The 25,634-nt window shown below is 37.8% G+C and overlaps 1 protein-coding gene across 1 annotated transcript in view; it reads right to left on the bottom strand.

The window, feature by feature from the left end:
• The window catches only part of SMC6 (structural maintenance of chromosomes 6), a 64,322-nt gene that overhangs the window by 25,549 nt on the left and 13,139 nt on the right, over nt 1-25,634 (bottom strand). The window contains exons 4-17 of the mRNA XM_037035443.1: nt 24,965-25,070; nt 20,676-20,812; nt 19,988-20,049; nt 16,829-16,909; nt 15,496-15,597; nt 11,879-11,998; nt 11,690-11,788; nt 8,861-9,007; nt 8,445-8,533; nt 7,947-8,111; nt 7,370-7,548; nt 6,089-6,293; nt 3,189-3,303; nt 1,828-1,988 (exon numbers count right to left, since the gene is read on the bottom strand). Coding sequence (XP_036891338.1) covers nt 1,828-1,988; nt 3,189-3,303; nt 6,089-6,293; nt 7,370-7,548; nt 7,947-8,111; nt 8,445-8,533; nt 8,861-9,007; nt 11,690-11,788; nt 11,879-11,998; nt 15,496-15,597; nt 16,829-16,909; nt 19,988-20,049; nt 20,676-20,812; nt 24,965-25,070 — 1,768 coding nt within the window. The remainder of the gene's footprint in view (nt 1-1,827; nt 1,989-3,188; nt 3,304-6,088; nt 6,294-7,369; nt 7,549-7,946; nt 8,112-8,444; nt 8,534-8,860; nt 9,008-11,689; nt 11,789-11,878; nt 11,999-15,495; nt 15,598-16,828; nt 16,910-19,987; nt 20,050-20,675; nt 20,813-24,964; nt 25,071-25,634) is intronic.

Genomic DNA, 25,634 nt, shown 5'->3' with positions numbered 1-25,634 from the left:
AAGTAAAAAATAATCAATGGGCCTAGCTGGTGTGGTTCAGTAGACTGAACGTTGGCCTTCGAACCAAAAGGTAGCTGGTTCGATTCCCAGTCAGGACACGCCTGGGTTGTGGGTCAGGTCCCCATCCGAGGGCACTTGACAGGCAATACCTCGATGTATCACTCCCTTTCTTTCTCTCCCCACGCCTCTCTAAAAGTAAATAAATAAAATCTTATTTTAAAAATCAGTAATTGTTAGCTGAATAAATGATAAAGAGACTATAAAAGTGAGGAAAAGAGAATAATTGTGGTATTTCTGGTAAAAATGGGGGCAGATGCCAGAGATTTCAGATGGTTCATTGGAATTCAATTAAAAATGTTTATCATATATAAATCTACTCCTTTATTAACAAATAGTCATTATGCTAAAAACAGCAAAAAATTTACCAAGGAAACAAACTTTGAAACTTAGAGGCTAAAGTAAAAACCAACAAACAATATTGTTATTAAACATTTTTCTGAATATTTAGAAAAAATGTAAAGAATCAGCATAATTTACATAAACAAAAAGACTAAATTTTACAACTTCCTTTTTTCTGAGTAGGACAAATTCTGTTGCATATTTGCAAATACTGTTTCTCCTTAGTTTTAATTACTTTTTACATGGAGAAGGGCCACGTGCTACCTAGTGAAATATAGGAAACCTCACCTCAGTAAGTGTGAGCTGCTGGTGTGGATGGACACATGTGCTGGGCACAGCCTATTTAAACAGCACACTCCTGACTCCCTCACCCTTTACTCTGCTGTAGGTATCTCCTTACTACTTGACCTTGACCTAGTCAGTATCTCTTTATAGTTCATCTCTTACTTCCTAATATTAGCTCTAGGAAAGAGAAATTATTTTGTTCTTGTATACTGTTGCATCTTGTGCCTAGATCAGGGTCTGGCATATCAGAATCTGTTTTAAAGAACATAAAAAAATAAAATTTGAAAAACATATTCCAGAAAATTATATTAAAATGTTCCAGTATTTTCAAAGTCCAAAAGTCCACAGGTAATTTAAAAAAAAAAAAAAGACATTTACTGGTTCTAGAGTCTAGAGAGAGAGGAAGGGTGAGAAAGAGAGAGGGGAACATCAACTGGTTGCCCCCCACATGTGCCCCCAACGGGGATCAAACCCGCAACCTAGGGATGTGCCTTGACCGGGAACCAATCCCCTGACTTTTTGGTGTTCAGGACGATGCTCTAACAACTGGGATACAACAGCCAGGGCCACAGGTAATTCTTAAAAATGATCTTGTATGAAGCAATAACCACACTGATTATTAGTCTGAGAGTTTATTCCCACATTTTTTGCACCTTACATGTACTTTTATAAGTACACACATTAACTATGGAATAACAGATTGATACTTCCCTCTCCCATCCCTCTCTCCCTAAAATCAATTTTTAAAAAGCAATAAAAAATACAGACCTTGAGTAAGAGTGTCAACCAGCACACCTACACTGTCACTGAGAAAAGTCACAGATCTAACAACAGGCACCTTTGTCATGGGCATCAACAACAATTATGTAGCTGATTTATAATCTGACTTCTGATCCTTATCTCCTGGCAGACAGGTAGCAAGTTGGTCAAGGAAACATACTTTGTGTACTTCGTACAGAACACTTATTGAAGTGACGATGGGAAAATAGCCATTAACCTAGAATTCTACGTCCAGCTATATAATTTTTAAGACCAAAGAGATTACTCAAAATTCTTCATAAAGTAACTACTAATATCGTAATATGAACTGATGTCCAAAGGAAGCAGTAGAAATAATAGAGCAAGGCTACACTGGACACCAACCTTATTTCAGAATCCAGATCTCTGCTCAGGAATTTAGGTCTTGTATATTCAGATGAATAGTAACGTCCTGCAAAAACCTGATCACCATCAGCAGTAAAAGCTTCTCTACAGTTCTTGGGTGGCTTTTGGGACTGCATTACTGCACGTGCTACAGAATTATTCTAAAAACAACGGACGAAAACACACTCTTTAAGTTGTGCCAGAGCATTTCTGATCCACACAGTTTCAAAATGTTACCTGTCATTGTTTTAAGATTAAATATTTTTACTTACTCAAGTAAAGTAACTCCATACAATTAAAGAATTTAAAAAAAACTTTCAAGATACAAAGAATTAAAACTATTAATTCTTTAAAACAACACACTAAGTAATGTTGTATAATAAACAGATACATTTTATTTTTAAATAAATTCTACTATTGCTATCCATTTACAATTAAAAATTACTTTAAGTAACTTTTCACATGAAAATATTTACTTTAAACCAGTTCATACAAATCTTATATTTTCTAAATGACTTTTACACCCTGGAAATGATCCACTGAACAGCAAATTCCTATACAGATTAAGATCCTAAAATACCTTGGAAAGCCTAGAAATATTTAAGCCCTGCAGGAAGTAAAAAGGAAAATTAGGCTTAACTGAGGTCTTGTCAACCTCTCTGGACACAAATGTTTACAATAGAACTTCATTATTTTCTTTCACATATCATTCTAAAATGTGATAGAGCCAAGCCCACAAATAATTACAACGTGAACTTGCAATATGTACACACACAGATGACCAATACCACCACTTCTGTTTCCATTGATGAGAAAAACAGACATTGTTGTGTTTCTTGATTATAGATTTGTTTTAAATTATAGCTTCCCAGCAAATTTAGGCCAAAGATAAAACACAACATGGTGAGTGAATCCAACAGTATATAAAAATGCACATACAGCTGAAGAGTAAATATTGGCTTTACAGCTCTTCAATTTTTAAAAGAACAGATTCTTAAAATATCAAGTCAAGTACTTATTTAAAAAGTAGAATGATAATATTATGTACATCTGTAAGGATAAGTAAAAAGTGAATTTGGCAGGCAATCAAGAAAGAACAAAAAACTTTTACAGTATCATGCATCAAAAAAAAATTTATGAAATTACTTTTGAAGAACAGCTGAGAGTAATAAGGTTCCCTGAGGCAGAAAACACACAAACTGGCAGCTCTGTATTGAAATACAGCTTTTCCTACGGGGTTACAGTACAGTGAAGAAACGCCAACAACTCCGTGATATGTATCGGAGGGGCCAGGGACCCACACACCCCACTCCAGTTCCGAAACGTTTAAGTCACAAACCACAGCAAGTCTCTGGCCTTACTTTGATTAGCAGAACTGTCTCTATGCCTCGCATGTCAATTAGGCTATTTGCAACAACTGCGTTATCAATTTCTAAAGCTGTCAGAACCGTTGGGAACTCTGGGTGATAAGCCGCTCTAGGAGACAAAAATATAGAAGGATGAACATAAACTTTTAATTATATATAAACATACCTATATATTAATGGGCGAGTAGATGACAGATACTGATAAGACAATGAGAAATATCTGATATCATTTGGAAACATTTGATTAGGTTACCTTTATTTATTTAGCAAGTATTTCTATATGATATATGATAGGCACTGTTATATAAATATTATATGCTCATCTAATCCTTACAGCACCATGAGCTAGACAGTAGTATTCTCTTCATTTCTTTTTTCAGATGAGAAAGCTTCAGAGTTTAATAAACTCCCCAATGTCACAGAACTAGTCACATGCTTGGGCTAAGATTTAAACCAGGGAGTTCAGCTCCACAGCCCAGATTCTTTTCCTTCTAAATTAGCATACAGTGGGCATGTGATATTATACTAGTCTCTGGTGCACACCATAGTGAATCAAAATTCACAGAGCCCAGATAACCATTATGCCCCACTGCCTATTACAATAATTACACCTTCCTTAAATCTTTTATGCTATCATACATAAATATAAAAGTCAATTAATTAAAACACATTTTAAAAAGCTAAACAATTTTCCTTCTGAGATAAAAAACCTAAAATACAGATTATTATGAAGACAGAGGAAATATGAGAAAGTAGATAGTCATATGAATAGCAATTTGGGTTCCCTAAAGAGACATTCAATCTTTCAACTGATATTTTAAACATCTCTGCTATTAATAGCACTGAAGAATGGACGTACAGGAGCAATGAATCTCTAATGGGAAAACGGTCATGGTATTCTTAGTGCTTTCTTTGTCCTAGAATTTTAAACAATGGACGTACCTTTGTATATACAGGGCAAAGAAAAAGTAGTTCTACAATTCTGAGTATGTGAAACAGTTTATTCTTGTATTATTATTTACTATAGTATTATTTTCCATATGAACAACTGTAAACCTACTTTTACCCCACTCCATTCATTATGTTGACATGCATTTACTAAGCACCTATTATGTTCACAAGATGAGGCAAGAATAAACAAAACACACTACATCCTTCTCAACATGGAGCCCCCATTCTACTGATGGGAGAGAGAAAATAAAGAAGTGATATAGTGCCTTTCCACACAAAAATGGCTAGGTAAGCCTCACAGGTGTCAACTGGGCAGACACCTGAGGAGATGCATGTGTCACACTGACAACCTGAAGAGCATTTTGGGCCAAGGGGACAGCATTTGCAAAGGCACTGAAAGGTGTGTGAGGGAAGCCAGGAGGCCAGCGCGCTGAGACGGTCTGAGCAGTGAGGGAGGGCTGGAGCTGGAACAGGAGAGCTGGTAAGATCGGGAGGCCCTAGAGGTCGTGGCAAGGCCTAAACAGGATGGGAGTGTACTGAGTGCTTTGGGCGAAGGGAGGAAACCAGCTCACTGCACTCTGCTTCAGTACTGAGTGTGGGGGTGGTAGGGAATCAGATGAGTCTACTGCATCACTCAGGTGAGATGTGGTATTGGCTTGAACCAGGGTGGTTCCCGCAGAAAGCAGCACACACACACACATTTTAAGCAAAGCCATTAGGATGTGGAGTGGCAGAGAGGAGTGAAAAAATGACAGGTTTGCCTTTAAAAACTGAAAAGTGAAGATGCAGAAGATACGAGGAAGAGCAGATAAGGTAGAAATCAGGAGACTGGCTTTTCCATATATTAAACCTGAATTTCTATAGGACATTCTCCCACTCCAGATGCAACTAACCTGTCACAGGGGCCACTGTCACCATAGCAATGTTGTCTGTTAGCACAGCTGAAATGCCACTTTTAAGAGGTTTTAGAAACTAGGGATCAAACTAGAATTAACATAAGGTCGAATTCTCATGGAGACACAGAAAACACTTTTAACTCCCAAACTGTATTTCTAGTATAAAAGCTCAAAATCACAATTCTAAGAGGACTACTTTTTGACAAATCCAATTTTTTTCTTGTTTGGCACATCTGTTAGGTTAGTCACTTCAGCCAAAAACCTAGCAGTCACCCTCAATTCTTCCTTCTCTTACATTCAAGTAAACAAGTGTTACTGATTTTGTCCTAAATCTCTTTCAAACTATTCTATACTGTCTATAATGTAAATGCTATTTTTGAAGAATAATTTATGATGCCATGCCTCTATGCATTTTGCCCATAAAATTTTATTTGCCTAGAAGGCATTAAACAAACTCATGAGTTAGAAGACTAATCATTTTTACTCTATTCTCTGATTTCTTCCCTAACCTACTTACTAACATTTAATTACTTCCTCATCTCAACCACAACTAACTCCGTAATCCAATTTTATCAAAGCTGACAAAGAGTAAATTAGAAAATGTGCACATACTTAGAAGGCAAGAGACCCAGGATCTACTACAGAGGCCCGTTTAGGTACTGTGCCTCCAAGTTTGTTAGGGTGTCCTCAAAGAAATTAATCACTGACAGCTCTTTACGGAATCTTCCAAGCACCATGAACAATGAGGGCCCAAGCTCCTCCTTAATACCTTCTTCCTCCTTTGGCTGGGTCTGCACCATACCCCTCATCAGCACAGTTTCGGTGCCACACCGTATCTCTTACTGTACTGCCCCCACAACAGACTTCATGCAGGGACCTCAAGGGCAGACAGTATGTTTTTTATCTACCCGAAATTAAAGAAGGGGCCTTACACAGTTTTACAAATCAGTACTGTAGATAGGGCTAACATAAAAACATTTTAATTCTTTGTGATATTGCATGTGATTTAATAAAACCAGAAACAGTGCTTAATTCCTGATGCCTTACCTGTGTCTTACATCATACACATCATTCCGAAACTCAGAAACTATGATCTGTGGCCGTGAGGTCCCTTGTAAATAAAACTTTCTCATCAGTGTTTGAAGTACTCTTTCATCAGAATGGTTATGGCAACAGTAGGCTTGCAGAAGTCCCTTTAAGCAAGATTCAATAGCCAAAGCGTGTTCAGGGTCCCGAAGGTGAATGCAAGCTCCTAAAAGTGAGAGAAAATGATTGAAAGGCCCATAAATACTTCCTTTGAAATATTAATGTAACTACCTTTCTATAATAGTTCATAATGATTTTCCAATAGTTTCATATAAAGCAGCTTAAATGATACTGCAAATCTCACTTTAACTGAATGGGAAATCCCACATACCCACTGAATGGACTGGGCAGAAAACCCACTAAACCCTGTAGAAGTAGTTGGCCCACTCTAATGTAAATCAATAGTGTTTTTCTATGTAAGTTTGTACTATTCCAGCCTTTGAATGGTGTTTTGACAATCAATCAAAAGATGTATAGATTCTTTATTATTTTCTATAAAAATGATTAAATATTGGAACTATAGACTAACAGCAAGAAAAAAGAATGCCTCATTCATTGAAATGGATCATGGCATATAGGTACATATTTAAAGAGACAGTACTACAGTACTTCATACAGTATTCAATACTGTACTTATACAGTGATATAGTACTTTACTAACAAAACATGTCTACAGATACAGCCTCATTTTCACCTAACGGCACACAGAATTAGAGATAATGCCTTAGGAGAATTCAACTGATTTTTAAAAATCTCATGTACATATGAAGATAATTAAATAACCCGGATTTTACAGTTGGAAGAGGACTTAAAAACAACGTCATCCATCTTTAATAGAAACTAAGAAAAAGAGAAGTCACTTCATAGAAGTTACCCAAAACTCGGGTGGTGAGTGCTCTTTCAAATACACCTGGATGTCACTGGAGTTTCCTACTCATCAGTTATGTTCAAGTTCATTTATTTATTCATTCAGGAAAAAATGATCAGACTCAGATTATTCAATTCTATAACTACTGTTTATTTTCCTAAGTTCTGTTTGTTTTAACCGTTTTATGATTTAAAGATACAAAAGAAAAGTTACAAAGTTTAAGTTGACTCATCATTATTTCTTAAAATATGTACAATGAAAATAAACACATAATTATATAGCTCTTTGATAAGAGAGTTTTAAAACTAGACTCAATAAAAAACAAAAACGTATTTCTGGTGTTTATTATATCCTGACTAAACAGTGACAAATACCTAAGGGGCCTACAGGTTTATAGGTAAACTGCCCACGTGTATAAGCATCATCTATTGCTTCAAGAAGAGCTGGAACATGAGGGCCAAATCGCTTCAGTCGGTCAGTTTTACTGTCTTTCAGTTCTTTCAGTTGCCTCTGATTATAATTCAGTGTATGCTTCACATCTAATTCTTCTCTCCTAGAGAATAAAAGTGGAAGGACAGAGCAGATACGTGACACAGTTATACAGCAATATTCAGCCTTTTCCCATAATACCTGTATGCTGGTAAATAACTCAGCTACCTTAAAAACTAAACGCAGATGACTTCATTTGAAAATAATTGTGTTACTAGAGAAAAATAGTCAGAAATCCTCAAAACTTAGCATGAAAAAAAAAGATGCATTAATGATGAAGACCAGAAATCCTAGAAGTTGTCTAACTCTACAAGTGTAAGAAAAGTCGTGAAAAAGCGATTTTAAAAGATCCCTTGTGCAGAAGAAACAAAGAAAAACCCCGGATTTTCTCTCTTCATATAAAGAATAAAACTATGATTTTCAAGAAATTGAAAAAATCATTGTAAGGGTGTTGAAACTTACTTAATTCTAGTATGTTCTTCTTTATCCTTTTCTATGGCTTGCAGAAACTGTTCAATTTCTTGGTTGATGGAGCTTTCTTGATCCTGTAAGGCCTTTCCTCTCTCTTTTAACCGAGATATTTTTTTTTGCCTTTCCAAACGCTCAGGTTCCAAAGATTGGTCAGCACTAACAGTAAAAAATCCCAAATGGAAAATGTTAAATGAAAATTCTAACATTTAAAAAACATGTGTCCAAAACCAAGGGGGAAGGTGGAAGCAAGGGAGAGAGGTGGGTTTGGAGAAGGTGGGGAGAAAATACAGACAAGTGCAAATAAACAACAATAAAATAATTTAAATTAAAAAAAGAAAAAAGAAAAAGAATTGTAATTCTAAAAAAACCCCATAAAGCAATGTGATAAAATCCCTTTAGCAATAACACAGAAAAGACAGCACTGCATTTCACTTAGAATACTTTGGTAGAAAATGAGGTAACCATACAACAGCAAAGTAACTATCTTACCTTTTTTTAAGTTCTTCAATTCTTTTGCAAAGCTGCTCATCATCTTTCTTTAATGCTTTATACTCACTTAGGGAACGGTTATATAAAACCTAACAGAAAATTTGATACACTTTAGTGAAACAAGAAAATAAAACCCCATTCAAGTCCACTTTGCCAAGTCTTCAAATCAGAGGTGAATATAAGCAGGAGTGTGAGTGTGTGTGTATGTATATATGTATGTATATTTCAATATATATATTTTTTAAGGAATATATTTTTAAAATACAGAAATGGCCAAATGCAACCACTGCATTTTTTAAAGTCTTAGAGCAGCACAAATTTCTATGAAATTACAAAATCTCTATTTAAAAAATGAACAAATACTATTTATATTCGACGTGCAGTTGTTATTACTCCAGGTCGGACAATTTCCTCACCTCAGCTTCATTATAGGTCCTTTTCTTGGCAGTAAGGTCCGCTTTCAAAGCCATACATTCTGGGGCTCGTGCATTTGTTTCTTGACTAATATTTTCCAGTTTATCTTGAATATCCTTATATTTGTTTTCTGCTTCATTAAGTCTGGCCTTTAAGAAAATAACATTGTTAGTTTTATTTTTCTTCAATAAAATTATATACAGTTCACATCCCAATAATAAACTTAATTTCATTCTAAATAAACTCAAGACATCAAGCAAGTAAGCACAGTTATATACAATAGTAAAATGTAATTAAATCTTAATTCCACGTTTCCAACAAATGAGCTATCTTCTAGGGATACAAAGATGCTATAACAACTGTTTTCAAGTAACACAAAGAAAAAAGAGACACAATTTAGCAAAGAACAGGCATGCAACCAATCCTACAGTCTCAGTGCAATAATGCTGCAGTCAGGTATGTCTATTTATAATTGTAGAAGCATAGAGAAAAAACCCATAGGTTTGCCAGAAAAAGGCATGCCTTCAAAGCAGGAGTTGCATTTGAGCAGGAGCTTGAAAGATTAATCAAAATGTATCAGGAGAAAAGTTGGGGAAATGTGATAGAGGCACATGAGAAAGCATGCAGAAAGGGGTTAATATCCATTTTGAGAATTAAAAATATTCTGGAAATTAAACTGAGAAGGTAGTGTGGAGAGAGGAGGTGATGGGGTACAAGGCTCTTGAATCCCAGAATGATTGGTTTATAGCTTAATCCTCTCAAAAGCAGGGAGACGAGATACAACCAAATCTGTATAATAAATCACTTTGGAAGCACAGGGAAGGCATGGTGGACAGAAAAATTAGAGGCGATGATTTTAGTAAGAAGTTAGTATACACTCTGAAGCAAAAATAATTAGGGACCAGAATGGGATACTGAAAACAGGAATGGATTAGAAGGGACAAATATGAGAACAATTTAGGTCAGGGGTCAGCAAACTTTTTGTTAGAGACAGCCAGACAGTGTACATCTCAGGATATGTGGGTCATTTGTCTCTGCCACAGCTATTCAATGAGACATGCTAAGTTTCAAGTGGAAAATGCATGTAAAGCTGCGAAAACAGGTATCTGAATCAAGTTTTGGGGATCAACTTTTGAGTAGGAAGCATAGGTTATGGAATTGTCAATATATAGGGTATTTAAACACGTAAGTTTAAAGTCTGCTTTAGATACTATCTATTCAGAAACCATCCATTCAATAATCATTTATAACCAATAACCAAGCATAGATTATGGGAAAGGTTTTTACATAAGACAGAGTAAGAAGAACACAAATATGAAATTAGATAGTCCTATTTGTCCGGAAGTTTACCACATACTACATACAGTGCTCAAACACTAAAGTGGAACGAACACCCGCAGCTGTAAATATCACCTAACCTCAAGATTCTCCTTTTCACGTTAAAAAAAAAAGTAAAACATAAGCATTTATTGCTCAGACAGGACTCCATTTTTAGACTGGTGAATACCTAAAGAGGAAAGTAACTTAAGGCTTTTCCCTATGACAAGCTAAGAAATGGGGCTGAGAAGAAGAGTGAAAATTTTGGAATATTCTCTCAGAAATGAAAAGACAAGGTGCCAGAGTGGGTGGGGTTGAACTGCCATTTACTACCTGAACAGGAAGTGAGAAACTCACCCCAGAGATCACTAAGTACACAAATGGACTACCTTTAGCATTTCTGTTATTTTTACATACTCATCTATTACCTTTGATGGATTAATGTCACAACCCTTTTAAAAAAAAAAGACCTATCAGCTTAACTTGGAGGAATATAGAAAAAAAGCAAGGTGGGAAAGATTACATCCTATACTACACACCTGGGGGACAACAAGTCCTAAGTAAAACCAAATGCGAAGAGCTAGGTCAGCCACGCTGAGAACCGGGTGGGGAGGGGCATATCCTGTACAAAGAGAAGTCGCCAGAAGCCCCACCTGTGGCATGACAGCGTGAGGAATCCCACAGGGCTGGCCACACACCCTTGTGAACATACTAAGAAACCCGCTGACCTGTCAATTTTGCTTTGTTGAAATGTATGGTATACGAATCTTACCTCAATATAGCTGTTTAGAAATGAATAAAAAGGCGAGTGTAAAAAGTGGATCTGCTATGGGAGAAAGTTCCACGAGGAAGACCCCAGTGGAAAATGACTGCCTTTATCTACCACTCAACCAGCTTCTGACTCGAGGACTAAGTGCAAGACTCTGGAATCTTAGATGAATGACACGGTTTCTGCCTGGGCTCTTGGATCTCAGACCGAAATTAACCCCATCAGGTCTAACAACTAATCCCACGTGTGTTTTACCCATATGAACCCCCCTGAGGGTTCTGGGCCCTAAATCTCAGTTCTCTACAAGCTGCACATTCAGTTCTGAAGTCCTGCACAACATGACACTTAACTCCAATGCTGTTCTAATTGAATATTACCCTAGCACTCTTTTATTACTCAAGCCATCTTATGTTTCTATTCCTTAGTGGACCCCAAAGGAAAAGCTTCAGGCTCTAGCATTTCTAGTCAGTAACAAAGTACCAGAGTCCACATGCGTGAATTTAGAGTTCCTATAGCATTAGCCTCCACAGGCCGGTAACATTCAAAGAGTGCACTGTTTTTAAGAGAGTTCCACAGTAGTCCTTGAACAAAAATTTAGGTCAGCTTCACCTGATAATGAAGTCAAATCAGATATATATATGTATATATATATATATACATACATATTGAAACTGCTACTTTTGTAGGTCATAAATAGTCTAGTATCAGCAATCGCATGATTCAACCTACTAAATCTACTAATTACCTGCTGTTCTTCCAGCTTCCTTTGAAGTCTAGCAGCACGATCTTCTCCAATTTTGATATTATCTCTGATAGCATTCAATTGTTTTTCAATTTCATTGACCTAAACAGAAATTACACAGCAAATCACTCTGTAACCACTATACTCTGTATAACACAAATATAAGTGAACAAATAATTAAATGAAAATTACCACTGCCCAAGCCATTTCATGTTTCAAATATTCTAAATTAGTCTTCATTGTACTTAATTCAGCAATATTTTCGAAACGTTCTTCTTTCTCTAAACACTGGCGCTTCAGTTCAATAAGTCGCTTTAAAAAAAAAGGATACATTTTTTACTAACACGGAAAAGACAAGACTTTTTACAAATGTCTTTCTTTTGAATATACTACTAAACATGTACTAAAAGGATTTGCTAGGAAATGACTTTTTTAAGGTGAAAATAAAAATATTTTTGATTCTTTGGCATATTTTACTAGGTGCAATACTTTTGTTAATTTCTGCACTATAAAAATGTTCAAGTACTCTTCAGATGAAGAACAAAGTAACAAAAGAGTTAAGATGACTCAAGTACAGACAAATCACAGGAGTTTACCATTTCTCCTCTACGCCATATCTGATACACAGACCAAAATGTTCTTCTGGGCAAAATATACCCCATACCCGTTCCAAACACAGTGGAAAGCTCGGAAGAAATTCATTTCCAAAAATCAAATAAGGCATAGTTTTTGTTATCCAAGTTCTCTCTTAATGATTAATAAATGAAATCATCAAATACTAAATATGACATTAAAACAGCTTCTGAAGTGGCTTCTAGACCTTACAGCCTGTACATGTGGGCAGACAGCCTCTCCCCTTCATCCATGCTTACAGACCAGTGCACAGGACCTTACAGTGTTCATCTCACTGTTTCCCCAGCCAAGTCACTTCATTCTCCAGGATTACTTCAATCTATCATTACTCTCTTCAAACCTCATGTTACCCCTCCCCCCCCACTAATCCCTCATCCATTCCCTTGCCTCCTACTTCAGAGAATTTAAAAGCCACGAGAAAGATATTTCCTCCAACTTCTAATAACCTTATCAACAAATCTAACGCAGTCACCTCCTCCTGCCGCTACAAGAGAGGTGTCTTCATTATCCTGAAGCCCAGTCCCCACTGCCTACCTGAACTGTGGATTCTGCCATCCCCTCTGCCTTCTCAGATCTCCATTAATTGAACTGTCATCTCATCTTTTCATCTTCTACTTCCTCTTCTTCCCTCACTCCCTTCCTTTATCGTATTTAAATCTTTATTTACTTATCTTTCCCACTTACAAATAAAACCACCACTACGTATCCCTGGGCACCACCTCCTCCTCCAAAAGTTTCCTCTTTTCATCCATGTTTCATGAAAATTTCCTCTCCTCCATTTACTCACATTTTCAGTTCCACCAATCTGCCTTGTTTTCACCACTACTGAAACTTGTCTTGCCACAGACATCTATGAAGATTATGTCACTAAACACAGGTGTGTATTTCTCAATCCTTGTGGTGCCTGCCCACTCAGTACAGTCGTGACTACTTCCTTTTCAAGCCTTTCCTTCTCTTGGCTTCTACGACTTCCAATAGCATTTCTAACAGCCCACACCTGGCTGGGGCCCACTTTCTCCCACTCCTCCGTCTCACACATTGCTTGTAGCTTAAATACCAACAACATGCCGATGACTCCCAAACTGTTATTGAGGCCAGGCTTGACTTCTGTGTGCTCAGCTCACACATCCAACTTCCCACTTCACATTTCTATTTGGATGCTTTATAAGCACCCCAAAATGAACTTGTTCAAAATGGAATTCATCGTTCTTAAAAGAAAATCATTTCAAAACCCTTCTCTCCATCACTGCTGCCACTCCCCTAACTTACACCAGCATCGTCTCTTTAGACAAAGATAATACCTTCTTCACTGATCTCTCTACATTCACTCCGTTCTCTCTCAATACATGCAGCAACACTGGGCATTTAATGACTGGAAAAAGTGGTTCTCATGACGTGCACATGCATAAGGAACTTAGCCACATGATACAGGGAAGTACTTCTCAAACTTCATAATCAAAATGTCTTAGATTGCTAATGACAAAATATACCGTGAAGAAAGTGGGTATTTCAAAGTCCTGATTTATTAATTCTAAAATAATAAATGTAACAGATACCAAATATATTTGATTCAGTATACAGATATTTCCTTTCCCTAATGTTGGGCTGGTTAAAACGTTCATTTGGTTTTTCTGTATGGTGGCCCTAGTAGCACTTATTTATCTTTAACTTTATTCGAAACATTTTGTTAGCCCGTATTGTGCCAGCTGTCCTATCAGCATGCATTTTTTAAAAACATATCAAAATTGGTGAATTTTCGTGTAGCCGTTTTAATACTGAAGATGGAAGAAAATAAGCAACATTTTGGACACATTGCGCTTTATTATTTTAAGAAAGGTAAACATGCACGCAAATAAAAAGGTTTGTGCAGTGTACGGAAAAGGTGCTGTGACTAATCAAACGTGCCAAATGTGGTTTTCGATCTTTTGTGCTGGAGATTTCTCCTTGGGTGATGCTCCACGGTCAGACAGGCCAGTTAAAGTTGACAGGGATGAAACTGAGACATTAATTGAGAACGATTAACATTATACCATGTGGGAGATAGCCGACACACTCAAAATATCCAAATCAATAAAATTAGAGGTGAAAATGAGAAAGGTGTCTTTTATTTTACAGAAAAAAACCATAATGACTTTTTGGCCAACCCAATAATAACACTGATACTCCAGAAAAGTATGCTATATATTAGTCTTGTGGTTTATAGTACCCCTTGCCCACTACTACATATGCCAAGTTTGAAGGGATGATGTGGGGAATAAAAATAAATATGCTCATCCTTGCTTTTCAAGTTTTTACTTAATGAACTATACAACTATAGACTTAATTTTAAATATACATTCCTCGAGAACTTGAAGTAAAAAGGTCAATGTAACAACTAATGAATTTGACCTAAGCCAATCATTAGTACAATTCTGTCTCAAAAGAACAAGCTAGAAGTTGCTAGAAGCTTAACTGGTGGTATAAAACTGACTAAGTAACAAAAGAACAAGATACAGAATCACACAAAAATCGGTGGGACTTAGTTTCCTGAATGAACAGCTAAAACATAAACCACATGACTTTGAGACCTTGGATTACCTAAGAGAAGGGCGGATCTTCAGGAATACGAAAAAGGTGTGAGAACAAAACACAGCACATGCAAAAACAAATGTAAGTAAGTCCCGCTGGCCTCAGTGGTTTCTAATTCAAGCAAATTTGCCCAGCTGCCACGCTGGGAGTACTGACGTGCCAGCTGCTCCCAAGCTATCAGAGCTTAATGTTAACATTTCATTCATGTAACGAAAGAGTCATCTACCACATAAAACTATGAGTGCATATTATGTTTAATATCAGCTTGAAGCCTTGCTTATTTTCCCATCAAAAGAATTTAAGCTACTTATAGTGAGAACTGGTGATATCTTATTGTCAAACCAATCAGTCATATATCAAGAGATAACCATATGTGATACCGCTCTGCCCTTCAATTTATATAGAGGAAGATGTGTACATACGCATTATTACAAAACAAAAAGTAAAGGTTAATAAATGCTCTGAATTTAAAAACCACTCTTCATATACTTCATAGAATGCTTTGGAATGTTATTACTTTTATACAGATGGGTATCTATATATAGTTCTATAATTTTACAGTACCATTTATAAGATCTCAAAAATAACTGCATTAAGTGTTTACAAACCTCTTCTCCCTGACTTATCTGCTCCTTTGTTCTTTCTTTTGTTTCCATAATGTATGAATAATCTTCCTTCATCTGTTCGAGTTGGGTTGCCTTCATGAAAAACTGTATCAACAAAACACAATTAGGAGTTTGCAAACATTCATAGAATAGAACTATAAAAAAAAATTTCGTCTCCAAAACTTTTAGACCGATTATGAAAGTAAGACATGAAAAACATACTTAAGCAAGTACACATAACCACAAAAAAAATGTCTTATTTTAGACTCCAAATTTACTTAACCTATAGGTTCACAACTACATGCTCATTTGTAATAGCTGTTTTAAAAAAAATCCTCACACAAGGATATTTTTATCATTGCCTTTTTTTTTTAAGAAAGAGGGAAAGGGGGGAGAGAAACATCAGTGTATGAGACAGATGTCAATTGTTTGCCTCTCACACTTCCCCCAAAAGGGGACCTGGCCTGCAACCCAGGCATGGGCCCTGACTGAGAAGAGAACCAGTGAACTTTTGGTTTGCAGGCCGGCACTCAATCCACTAAGCCACACCAGCCAGGGCTTTTTTTGTTTTGTTGTTTAAAAGAGAGTTAAGGGGGAGAGAGAGAAAGACTGATGTGAGAGAGAAACATTGATTGGCTGCCTCTTGTACGTGCCCAGACTGGGGGATGAACCTGCAACTTAGGTATGTGCCCTGACAGGGAATCAAATCCATGACCCTCTGGTTATGGGACTACACTCCAACCAACTGAGCCACACCAGCCAGGGCACATTTGGAAAGTGTTTTCGTAAGAAGAAAACACTTTCGCTATGATAATACCATTGTGAGAGCTTATTTTCACTAATTCTGCCAGTTTTTAGGCAATTATGGAAACAGAGAAAACATTTGTATGCTTGATCTTAGTGCATTATAAATTTTTAGAAAAGGAAATACTTAAATCCATTCAAAAGTTACACTGTTAAGTTTTAGTAGTAGTCACAATTTTGTTACCTTTTAAGTTTTAAATAATTTAAGGTGTAAAAGTTGTTATGTATGTGTAGCAAATTATTCCCTCGCATTTCCTTAAGATTAGTTTTAGAAAGTAACACTCCAATTCTCTCTCAGAATTGAAAGCTGAAAAGTAGATACAAGGACTTACCAAAAAATTTACATTTTTGGTAATGTTAATGTATGATCCCACTTAACAATTTCCTAAATTAGCCCTACAACATTGTTTTAAATAAATGGCTTAATAAAAAACCTCAATATTTATCATATGAACAAGAATTATGTCCAGAATATATGCTTAAACTATGAATGTGTTTTTTCATTAAGTTACATTTACTTGGTACTCCTTACTTTGTATTTGTCTCCCTCATTTTTAGACTGTAAAAACTGCTTGCTCATCTCTTGTGTTAAAACAGAAACTGGATTATCCACCTGAAACAAACAAACCCAAGGTTATTTTTGAATACATCACTTTGAAGCCTTAAAAGTAACTGAACTGAAATATACAATACAACTGACCTAGGGTGCCATCAAGCAGGCTAAGTAGTAGCCAATGGTTAGAGCATTAGGATAAATATACAAAAAAAAGTTAAATGCAGAGAAAATGTTTTACTATTTCATGACACTAAAATACTATAGTCAAAACTAAATATTCTGCTACTACACAAGGGCGCAAGCACAAGAATTCTCTGAACAGTGGTTTATTAGAAAGTTTTCATTTCTTTCGTCTGTTTTACAGAGCGTCACTCGTAGCTACTGGTGAACCATCAGACGAGAGTGGGAACGGCCCCAGCACGAGAGCCAGCTGACCTGACACCCAGTGTGGGCTCTGCACCCTCCGATGTAGCCTTGGGCAAGGGAGTTAGTTCCTCCAAACATAAAATGTCCCACTTAGATTCTTTCTAATTAGAATATGAGAAGTATTATTTATTTTTTTACAACAGTTTTTCAAATTTCCCATTTATTGTTATTTCTTCATGAAGACATTGTGAAAGGAATAGAAATACTGGAGTCATTTCTATCTTTCAGAGGGAGAGCCGTTTTAAATAAGCATTAAACCGCCTTTGGCCATCAAGTTAAAGTACAGTTAAGGTAACAGTAGAGTAACATTTCAAAAGTATAGTTGAAAACAGCTTTTAAAAAATATTACTCGTTTCAAAAAGATCTTATATCTTTGGTGTTAGTAACAAGGCAAAAGGTATGTTAGAAAATAATCCTGTTTCTAAATTATAGAACGTGTAAGGCCAGTATAAATGAAAAAAAAGTTTAAACTCCTTCATTTTTACCATCTGTAAAATGCTGATTGTACTTTGTTAGTTTACCAATGTCTAAAACCTTCCTTTTAAGTAAAATTTTGGATCTTCTAAAATAATTTTAAAAAAATCTATGCAGTTATAAAGATACTTCTGCATATCACATTTTTCTTATTATACATGTAGACCAGACTGACTGCTTTTTTTTAACAAGGTCTGCTCTGCATCTTAATGACATGCTGCATCTGACTTAAAAATAAGACCTAAGGCAATAGCTTTAATGACAGACATATTACCACCAACTCCAGATTAAGAGCTTCCTCAAAGCTTGTATTCTTTTCTCCACATCTTTTTTTTTACTGTTTCTGAAATGGGGATCCTAGTTCCTACTCTAGGAATTAAGAATTTTGCAGTTTTACCTTTGAGACCCTACAGCAAGCTCAGATGGGTAATCTTAAGATAAAATGCAAAAGGGGAGGCACAGCCAGATAAACACAATCAGACAAACACAGTCAAGACCCTCCTCCCTCCTGGCTATTCTAGACTAGCACTGTGCAGTGGAAATATGACGCAAACCACACATATAGTGTAAAAATGCTTAGTATCTACACTAAAAATATGAAAGGAAACAGGCAAATTAATTTTAATAACATTTTTAATCTGACTAAACTTATCACTTTAACATGTAATAATACAAAAATTGACTTATTCCCTTGCTTTAGGTTTCAAGACCTGGTGTGTACTTCACACCACACATCTCAGTCTGCACCACTCAGATCTCAAGTGCGCTATATCCACACAGGGCTTCTGGCTGCTGGAAGAGTACGTGCAGCTCTAGACCTTCTGTATTTTGATCAATGAACTTGAACCTTTAGAACAATATGAAAAGTGGACTAAAGGACTCATGATAACAATCTTCAAATATTTCGAAAGGGAACAAACATGTTTTACCTTCCCCCAGAAAGGTAGAGAAGCAAGCTTTACTCAACTTCTCACATCACAAGAGCTTTCTAACGTGCACAGCTGTGCACAGAAGGACCAGAAGCCTCAGGCAGGGATGATCGTCCCACCAGGCAAGGACAGAGTAGGACGGCTGTGCGGGATGTGCCTCTAGGTTCGCCCAACACCCAGGACTCCACAAACTCTTCACTTCTGGTCTTCCTGATTTTGTTTGACAAACTGTTCATATGACAGTCTCCATTTTATTTGCATTTGCCTTTATTCAGATTTTAATAATTATTTTTCAGACATGTGTTGCCTGACACACAGGATGCTAGCCCCATGTGGCCTTTTACATTTAAATCAAGTAAAATTAAATAAGATAAAATATTTAATTTCTCAGTCACACACTTCAGGTGCTCAAGAGCCATACATGGCTAGCGTCTACCCCACCAGATGGCCTAATACAGAGTATTTCTATCATCACAGAAAGTTTTCTGGACAGCTTTGCTCTAAAGCAAACTGGGAAAGAGACCCACACTTGCAACTGTTCTTTTTCCTTGGTGACTAGTCTTGGTGTTTTTAACCCTGGAGTAAGGCAGGGTGGCACCATGGAGAGAGCATTAGAATGTACAGGGAGGCCTGGACCCCAAACCAGGCACTGCGAGCAACCACACCTAGACAACCGTAAGTGCACATTTACTTCTTCTGGCTTCCAATTTCTCACCTACAACATAAAGGGCCCAGATTCGGTGACCTTCAAAAACAATTCTAGTATTAATGGTTTTTTTTGGTTTTGTTTTAATTATTTTATTGTTCAATTACAGTTGTCTGTGTTTACCCCCCACCAGTATTAATGTTGTAAGACTATAGGTGCCCTATTTCCAACAATCCAATCAAAATATTTTAGCAGAAAGGACTCAAGTCCTATCTTCTAAAGGTATGATCAATATCTCCAAAATACATAAAGAAAATGGTTTATCTTTCTAGAATAGATTTCCTTTCAATGAGAATTTGGCAACTGAGCTTAAGAAACTATGATGGTATTCTGACCAGGAGAGCAGAAAGCAAAGGAATAGCCAGCCTTTATGGTCATAAATTTGGCACACACTGGTACAGACCAGTTGTCCTTGACTGCTCTATAGAATTAAAGGTATCACAGTACTGTGTATTGAAAATTCCTGTTGAATTACTAAATTTTAAGGAACTAACAATAGTTATACATTATTCTTCCTGTAGACAACTATAATTCTTTCTATATCACTTTAAAAAGTAACCAGGTACATTAATTAATCTGAAACGCAAGTTTGGCAATTACCTGTATGTTAAAATGATCAAGAATTGCAATCAACTCTTCTTTCTTAGCAGAAACCACGGCACCTAGTTATGAGAAAGACAAAATGACCAGACTATTTCTAGTGCAATAATACAAAACAAACAAACAAACAAAACCAGAGTGGTTATTTATAACTGCAGAGAAGAACTACTTTCGTGGCCATCAGGAAGGTAGCACTGACTGTGCACACGTCTGAATGAACTGGCGTGACACACGAGCTTGCACCGGGGCAAGCGGCCCAGAGGCAGTGACCGTGCTGCTCTCCACAGCCGCACGTTTCCTGTTCCTTCTCACCTCTTTCTTCACTAACTCTGAACACTCAGCCCCTCCTCCTTTATGTCCTTTCCCACTTTTTGCTACCTATTTCTTTCCACATGTGAGAGAAGCTACGGGTGTGAAAGGAGGTCTGCAGGTGGGAACAGAATGGCATAGGCTGTTTCAAACAGACCAAATGCTGCTCACCGCGGTTCTGCTGTGGTACGACCACATGTACATGTGTATGTAAATACACACATATGTAAGCATCTGTGCAGCCAATGAAGCATCTTACAAGGAGCTCTCGAGAGATAAGCAGTGCCTTTTTCAATGAATCCCAACACAATCACTTAACTCTTTTGAACTGGGTATTTACGAATACTTCGTATGAAATAGAAAAGAAAGCGTCACCAACCTGTCTGACTTTTTAGTTTGTAAGACCGACTTCCGTCCATGCTGATGTGCTGTTGCACAACTATGGAGTCCCCGTACACATTTGCTCGGTAAGCATCGTCTCCTCTGTTCCTCAGCGTTATCGAGATATCTGCTGAGCTGAAGCAACAAGGTTAGGTCACGTGAAGGATCAGTGCAATCACACTACGCTGCAACGATGTCGCAAACTTCCAAGTAATTTGGCTACTCCATCTGAAAAGTCACTGTACACCAGAGGCTGACGGTTGATAGGCCGCTACAGAATAATGTTAAAGACATCAGACCTAACCAAAAATTAATAAGGGAAGAATAAGGGAAGCTTTATTTTTTTTTAAAAAGGACTATTCTACCGATAACAGAAATACATTTGTTGAATAATCAGAGCACACATTCTTCAGAGACAGTGAGAGAGACAAACACTCCCCCACACCCATTGTCATTAGTCACATGAAGAGGATTGGTGAGGTGGCCTAGTGGAGGAGTACAGCACGGCCTGAAGAAGGGAGAGGGACACTAGAGGCCTAGAGACAAAGGCACAGAAAACCAGGTAGGGAAAACCAGAGACAGAGGACACCTGGCTCTGAGGTCTCTCTGGTAACTCATGAGACCCAATTAATTGCACTTCCAGCAGCTTCCGAGATATAGACCCCTGCATCTCTACAATACACCTCCTTTTCAAATGCTACTATGAGTAAGCTGGTGTATGTTTTCCTTTATTCAGAAAGACCTAATGAAGACAGATATGCTCCCGTCAAGCTGTAATTAACAGCATGTTTACAAGCTCTCTGAGTTGATTCTCATGAAGATTCAAGGTTGAGAACCATTAACTAAAGTATGATGAAGAAGAGCAGCTGACCTATAATACAAAGCAAAAAATATTTATTTCATTAACTAGCATAATTACCCACTATTAGTGAATGTACTTCATGAAAACATTGTAAAATAATGACATACGCTCTCCGAGTTATCAAACATCTTTCGATTAGCTAACATCCACTTTATTAATTTCATTCCTAGCTATAGCTTGCATTTTAAAGCTACCTTTCATATTGTGAAAACTTTCTTATAATAAATATAGAAAAGTCAAGTTATTAAACAGAATTAAGGCTTAAGAAAAAAGCTTCATAGTGAGTAAATAAAAACCTGTAAAAGGGGAAAGAGACAGCTAAGCTGGGCTGTAATGGCTACCTCCCAACCACAGTGATGGGGCTGATGCTGAATCTGGGTCAAGGGCCATAGAGCCCAGTGTCTGTGAATTCAGGAGATGCTTAAGAGAAAAGAGACAACCACCAATGAGAGTTCTTTCAGAGTAACACAGAATGATAAGCAGTGCCACTGTGCGCACGTGGCTTCTTTCTCAACTCAAGAAGAACCTATCTGCACAAAGGCAACTGGCAGCACACACTGATGGGATGTAGGAGCCAAGAAAACGCCACGTAAAAATACGATGCATCTGCCCCTTCTCTGGGTAGCCAGCTCATCTGCAGTAACTTCTGTTGCCTTGAGTTTTTGTCCCTCCATAACACACTCCCAATGCCACAGCTGATGGCAAAACAGGACTGGTGCAAAGATCCCAGCGTCGTCACTGGGGCTGGGTCAAGAAGGGGGCGGGGGAAGATGTGTGTGAGATCTGGGGCCACTGTGAGGGGGTTCTATGGGGGCAATGTATTAGAGGAGAGTGGATTCACTGTCCCCGTATCACTGAAGAGGGGCTGGCGGGTGATCAGGGGGCTGAGCCCCAGGTCAAGGGGCTTCAGAAACAGTTCTCTGGTGTTCCCTAACCATGCTAAGCAAGCACCTCTAAGGCAGCCCAAGGCCCAGGTAACATGGATGGAGAGTGTAATGTTTGACATGGGGGAAGCGGAATCAGAAGCCACCTCACGCCTGTCCCAGACTGACAGCCATTCCTCAGGCACAGAGGGACCCACATCGATTTCAGACACAGAACAGACTACAAACAGAACTGAAAAGTTCAGTGAGCTGATTCTTTAAAAACGTGATGACAGAATCAGACACTATAAAATACAGGGAATTTCACAGGTACCAAATGTTTCAAATGAGGAAAGGAACAAAAGGAATGGTAATGGGTCTGGAAAAGCTGTTTATAGCTACTTTTTCAGACAAGGTCAGTAAAAAGGTGACCAAGCTCACATTAAAGCTTTTAACTGTTATTAACTCTGTTTAAAATATATTGATGTTCTTATCTACAGGCAGCTGTGTTTTCAAAAGCTGGTGACTGTGTGAACTAGCCCCTTTCTTTCTTCCTTTCAATGGTATTCCAAAAGCAAGTCTCAGAGAAAGTTTCTGCTTTGGTTCAGGTACTTTCCAAATGGAAAAAAAAAAAAAAATTTAACTGAGTCATAAAATATTTGATGATACAAAAAAATTTCTTCTAGAAGCTTCTATTTTGAAAGATCAATGTGTTACCTGACTAAGTAGATGAGGTATCTGGACAACTAAGAACTATGTAGTTAAATATAATGAAATTAAAACTGAGTCGGGATCATTAAAAGTGTTAAAATAACTAATTTTTTTACTTCAGACATAATTCTGTTTGGGGACCTCAGGGGAGAAGACCATGCTGGGCTGAGGCCTGTAGAAGATAAGCAGAGACCAAAATGTACGCTAGAGGATTCTTACCAAACAGTTTTTTCCAAGGCCACACGGCATGGGAAATGATTTTCTGTGTTATCTATTCCCTGTTTCTCCTAAGTCAGCCTGCAACCCTGGCTCTGGCGTAAGATTCTTAAGGTTTCGAAGAGACATATAAGAAACCTGCAATCACGATTCACACCCCTCTTTGTTCTATTTTTTAGCCATAAAATGGAAGAAGTTAAATGAATACAACACCAAGCAGAGGAAAATCTGCTGTGTGACCAAAAAAAAGGCACTGCTGCTAACTGTCCCAGTTCGGGCTGTTCTAGGCACCGGGCGTGAGGGAGGGAGGAGCAGCGAGAGCAGCCTCACTCGGGAGCGACAAGAGGCTGGGAAGTCTGGTTGTCAGGGGAAACAAGGTCCCTGCGGAGCTACCTGGGGCAGTATTAAAAAAACAAGGACATCACCCTGAAGAGAGCTCCTAATGGGCAAAAGGCCATGAGTCTGTGATGATGTAAACCAGGCAATTACTAGATACATGTGAAGGCAAGCTTAACACGGAGAAATGTAAACCTGAAGCCAAAGGGGGCTGTTATATTGGGTTAGCCAAAAGTCCATTTGTTTTTTTCTGTAAGATGGCTCTAGTAGCACTTAGTTCTTTAACTTCATTCAAAACAATTTTGTGAGATTGTACTGTGACAGCTGTCACATCAGCATGCATTAAAAAAAACTTACCAATATTGGTGAATTTTTGTGTAGTCATTTTAATATTGAACATGGAAGAAAACACACATTTTCAGCATATCATACTTTATTATTTCTAGAAAGGTAAAAATACAAGTGAAATGCAAAAAAAGATTTGTGCAGTGTACGGAGAAGGTTCTGTGACTGACCGAACACGTCAAAGCGGTTTGTGAGGTATCATGCGGGAGACTGGCCCTGGACGATGCTCCACAGTTGGACCGACCAGCTGAAGTTGATAGTGACCAAATTGAGACATTAACTGAGAACAATCAACATGACACCACGTGGGACAGAGGACACACTCAAAACATCCAAATCAGGAAAGTTATTGGTAAAAATAAAACACGTGTGCATACACACTTTTTGGCCAACCCAATAGGACTAATTCACCTTCAGGGGTCAAAATGAATTGCAAATAAACTTGTGACTGTGGTCCTCATATTCAACTCACTGGCGAACCACCTGGGTGAAGGATGCATTGTAAACGCAGAGACAGAGAGCAGAACACTCTTTTGGAAGCCTGGAGGCAGGAATTCTGTGCAGGGACACCCTGGCTGGTCAGGGACTCTGCTTCCGCCCGCGGCATATCAACTCGGGCTCGCAGAAGCTGGGTTTGGTACAAGAGTCAGGAAAGCCTAATGTTCATAAATATTGCTTTAAACACAAGTACACAGATTTACCACTGCTTGTTCTCTTGAAAGGTAATAAAAACAAAACTGTAGGTGGGCAGGCACAAGCTTTTTGTCTGCAAAGGACAACAGGCAGCAGTGGTCACGCTGGAAATGGGCGGGGGAAGGACTAAAAAGACACCATTCCTCAGCTGCAGTTCCGGGAAGGCCATTCATTTCCCACAATGTCTGCAGGGACTGGGAATCTAAAGAAACAGCTTCTTACAAAAAAACTGAACAATACACGGAGAAAGCAAACACTTACTTCTGTCCATCTTTCACAAAACCTTTTAAAGAAGATCCTCTATTGGTAGCGATTGCTTTTCCACCAAGACCAACTATGAGAGCTGTGAGCACTGCACTCTTCCCACCTAAAGTGACAGGTGTTGAAGAAGACACATTCATTAGAAAGAGAAAAGGATCTGCCGTAAGTATTTTTTAAAGGCGTTTTTTTTAAAAAAGAGTATTTATTTATTTATTTTTAGAGAAGGGAGGGAGAAAGAAAGGGAGAGAAACATCAAATGTGCAAGAGACACATTAATAGGCTACCTGTTGCAAACCCTCAACTGGTTGTGGGGACCTGGCCCACAACCCAGGGAAGTGCCCTCACTGAGAATCAAACCAGCGACCTTTTAGTTTGCAGGCCGGAACTCAATCCACTGAGCCACACCATCCAGGGCTGATATAAATATTTTCAGAATAAAAATGTTAATTGGTCTAACCCTGTAAGTGCTATTACTTTAATTATTATTTTCTTCCAGTGTCAAAGCAACAAACTTAAACAAAAACAGTTGTGTATGTAGTAAGATATTTAGCTAATGTTATTAGAAAAAAATATTCTATTTCAGGAATTAAATTTTTGCCACTAATATGGAAATGGAAAGAATGGTTGATACCTTTCCAACCTAAAAACCCGTTGTATCTTGGCTCATCAG

The sequence above is a fragment of the Sturnira hondurensis genome, unplaced genomic scaffold (assembly GCF_014824575.4).
Source record: "Sturnira hondurensis isolate 20B ecotype Veracruz unplaced genomic scaffold, ASM1482457v3 Scaffold0022319, whole genome shotgun sequence".
NCBI classification, from domain to species: Eukaryota; Metazoa; Chordata; class Mammalia; order Chiroptera; family Phyllostomidae; genus Sturnira; species Sturnira hondurensis.
This window is presented reverse-complemented; position numbering and strand designations above follow the sequence as displayed.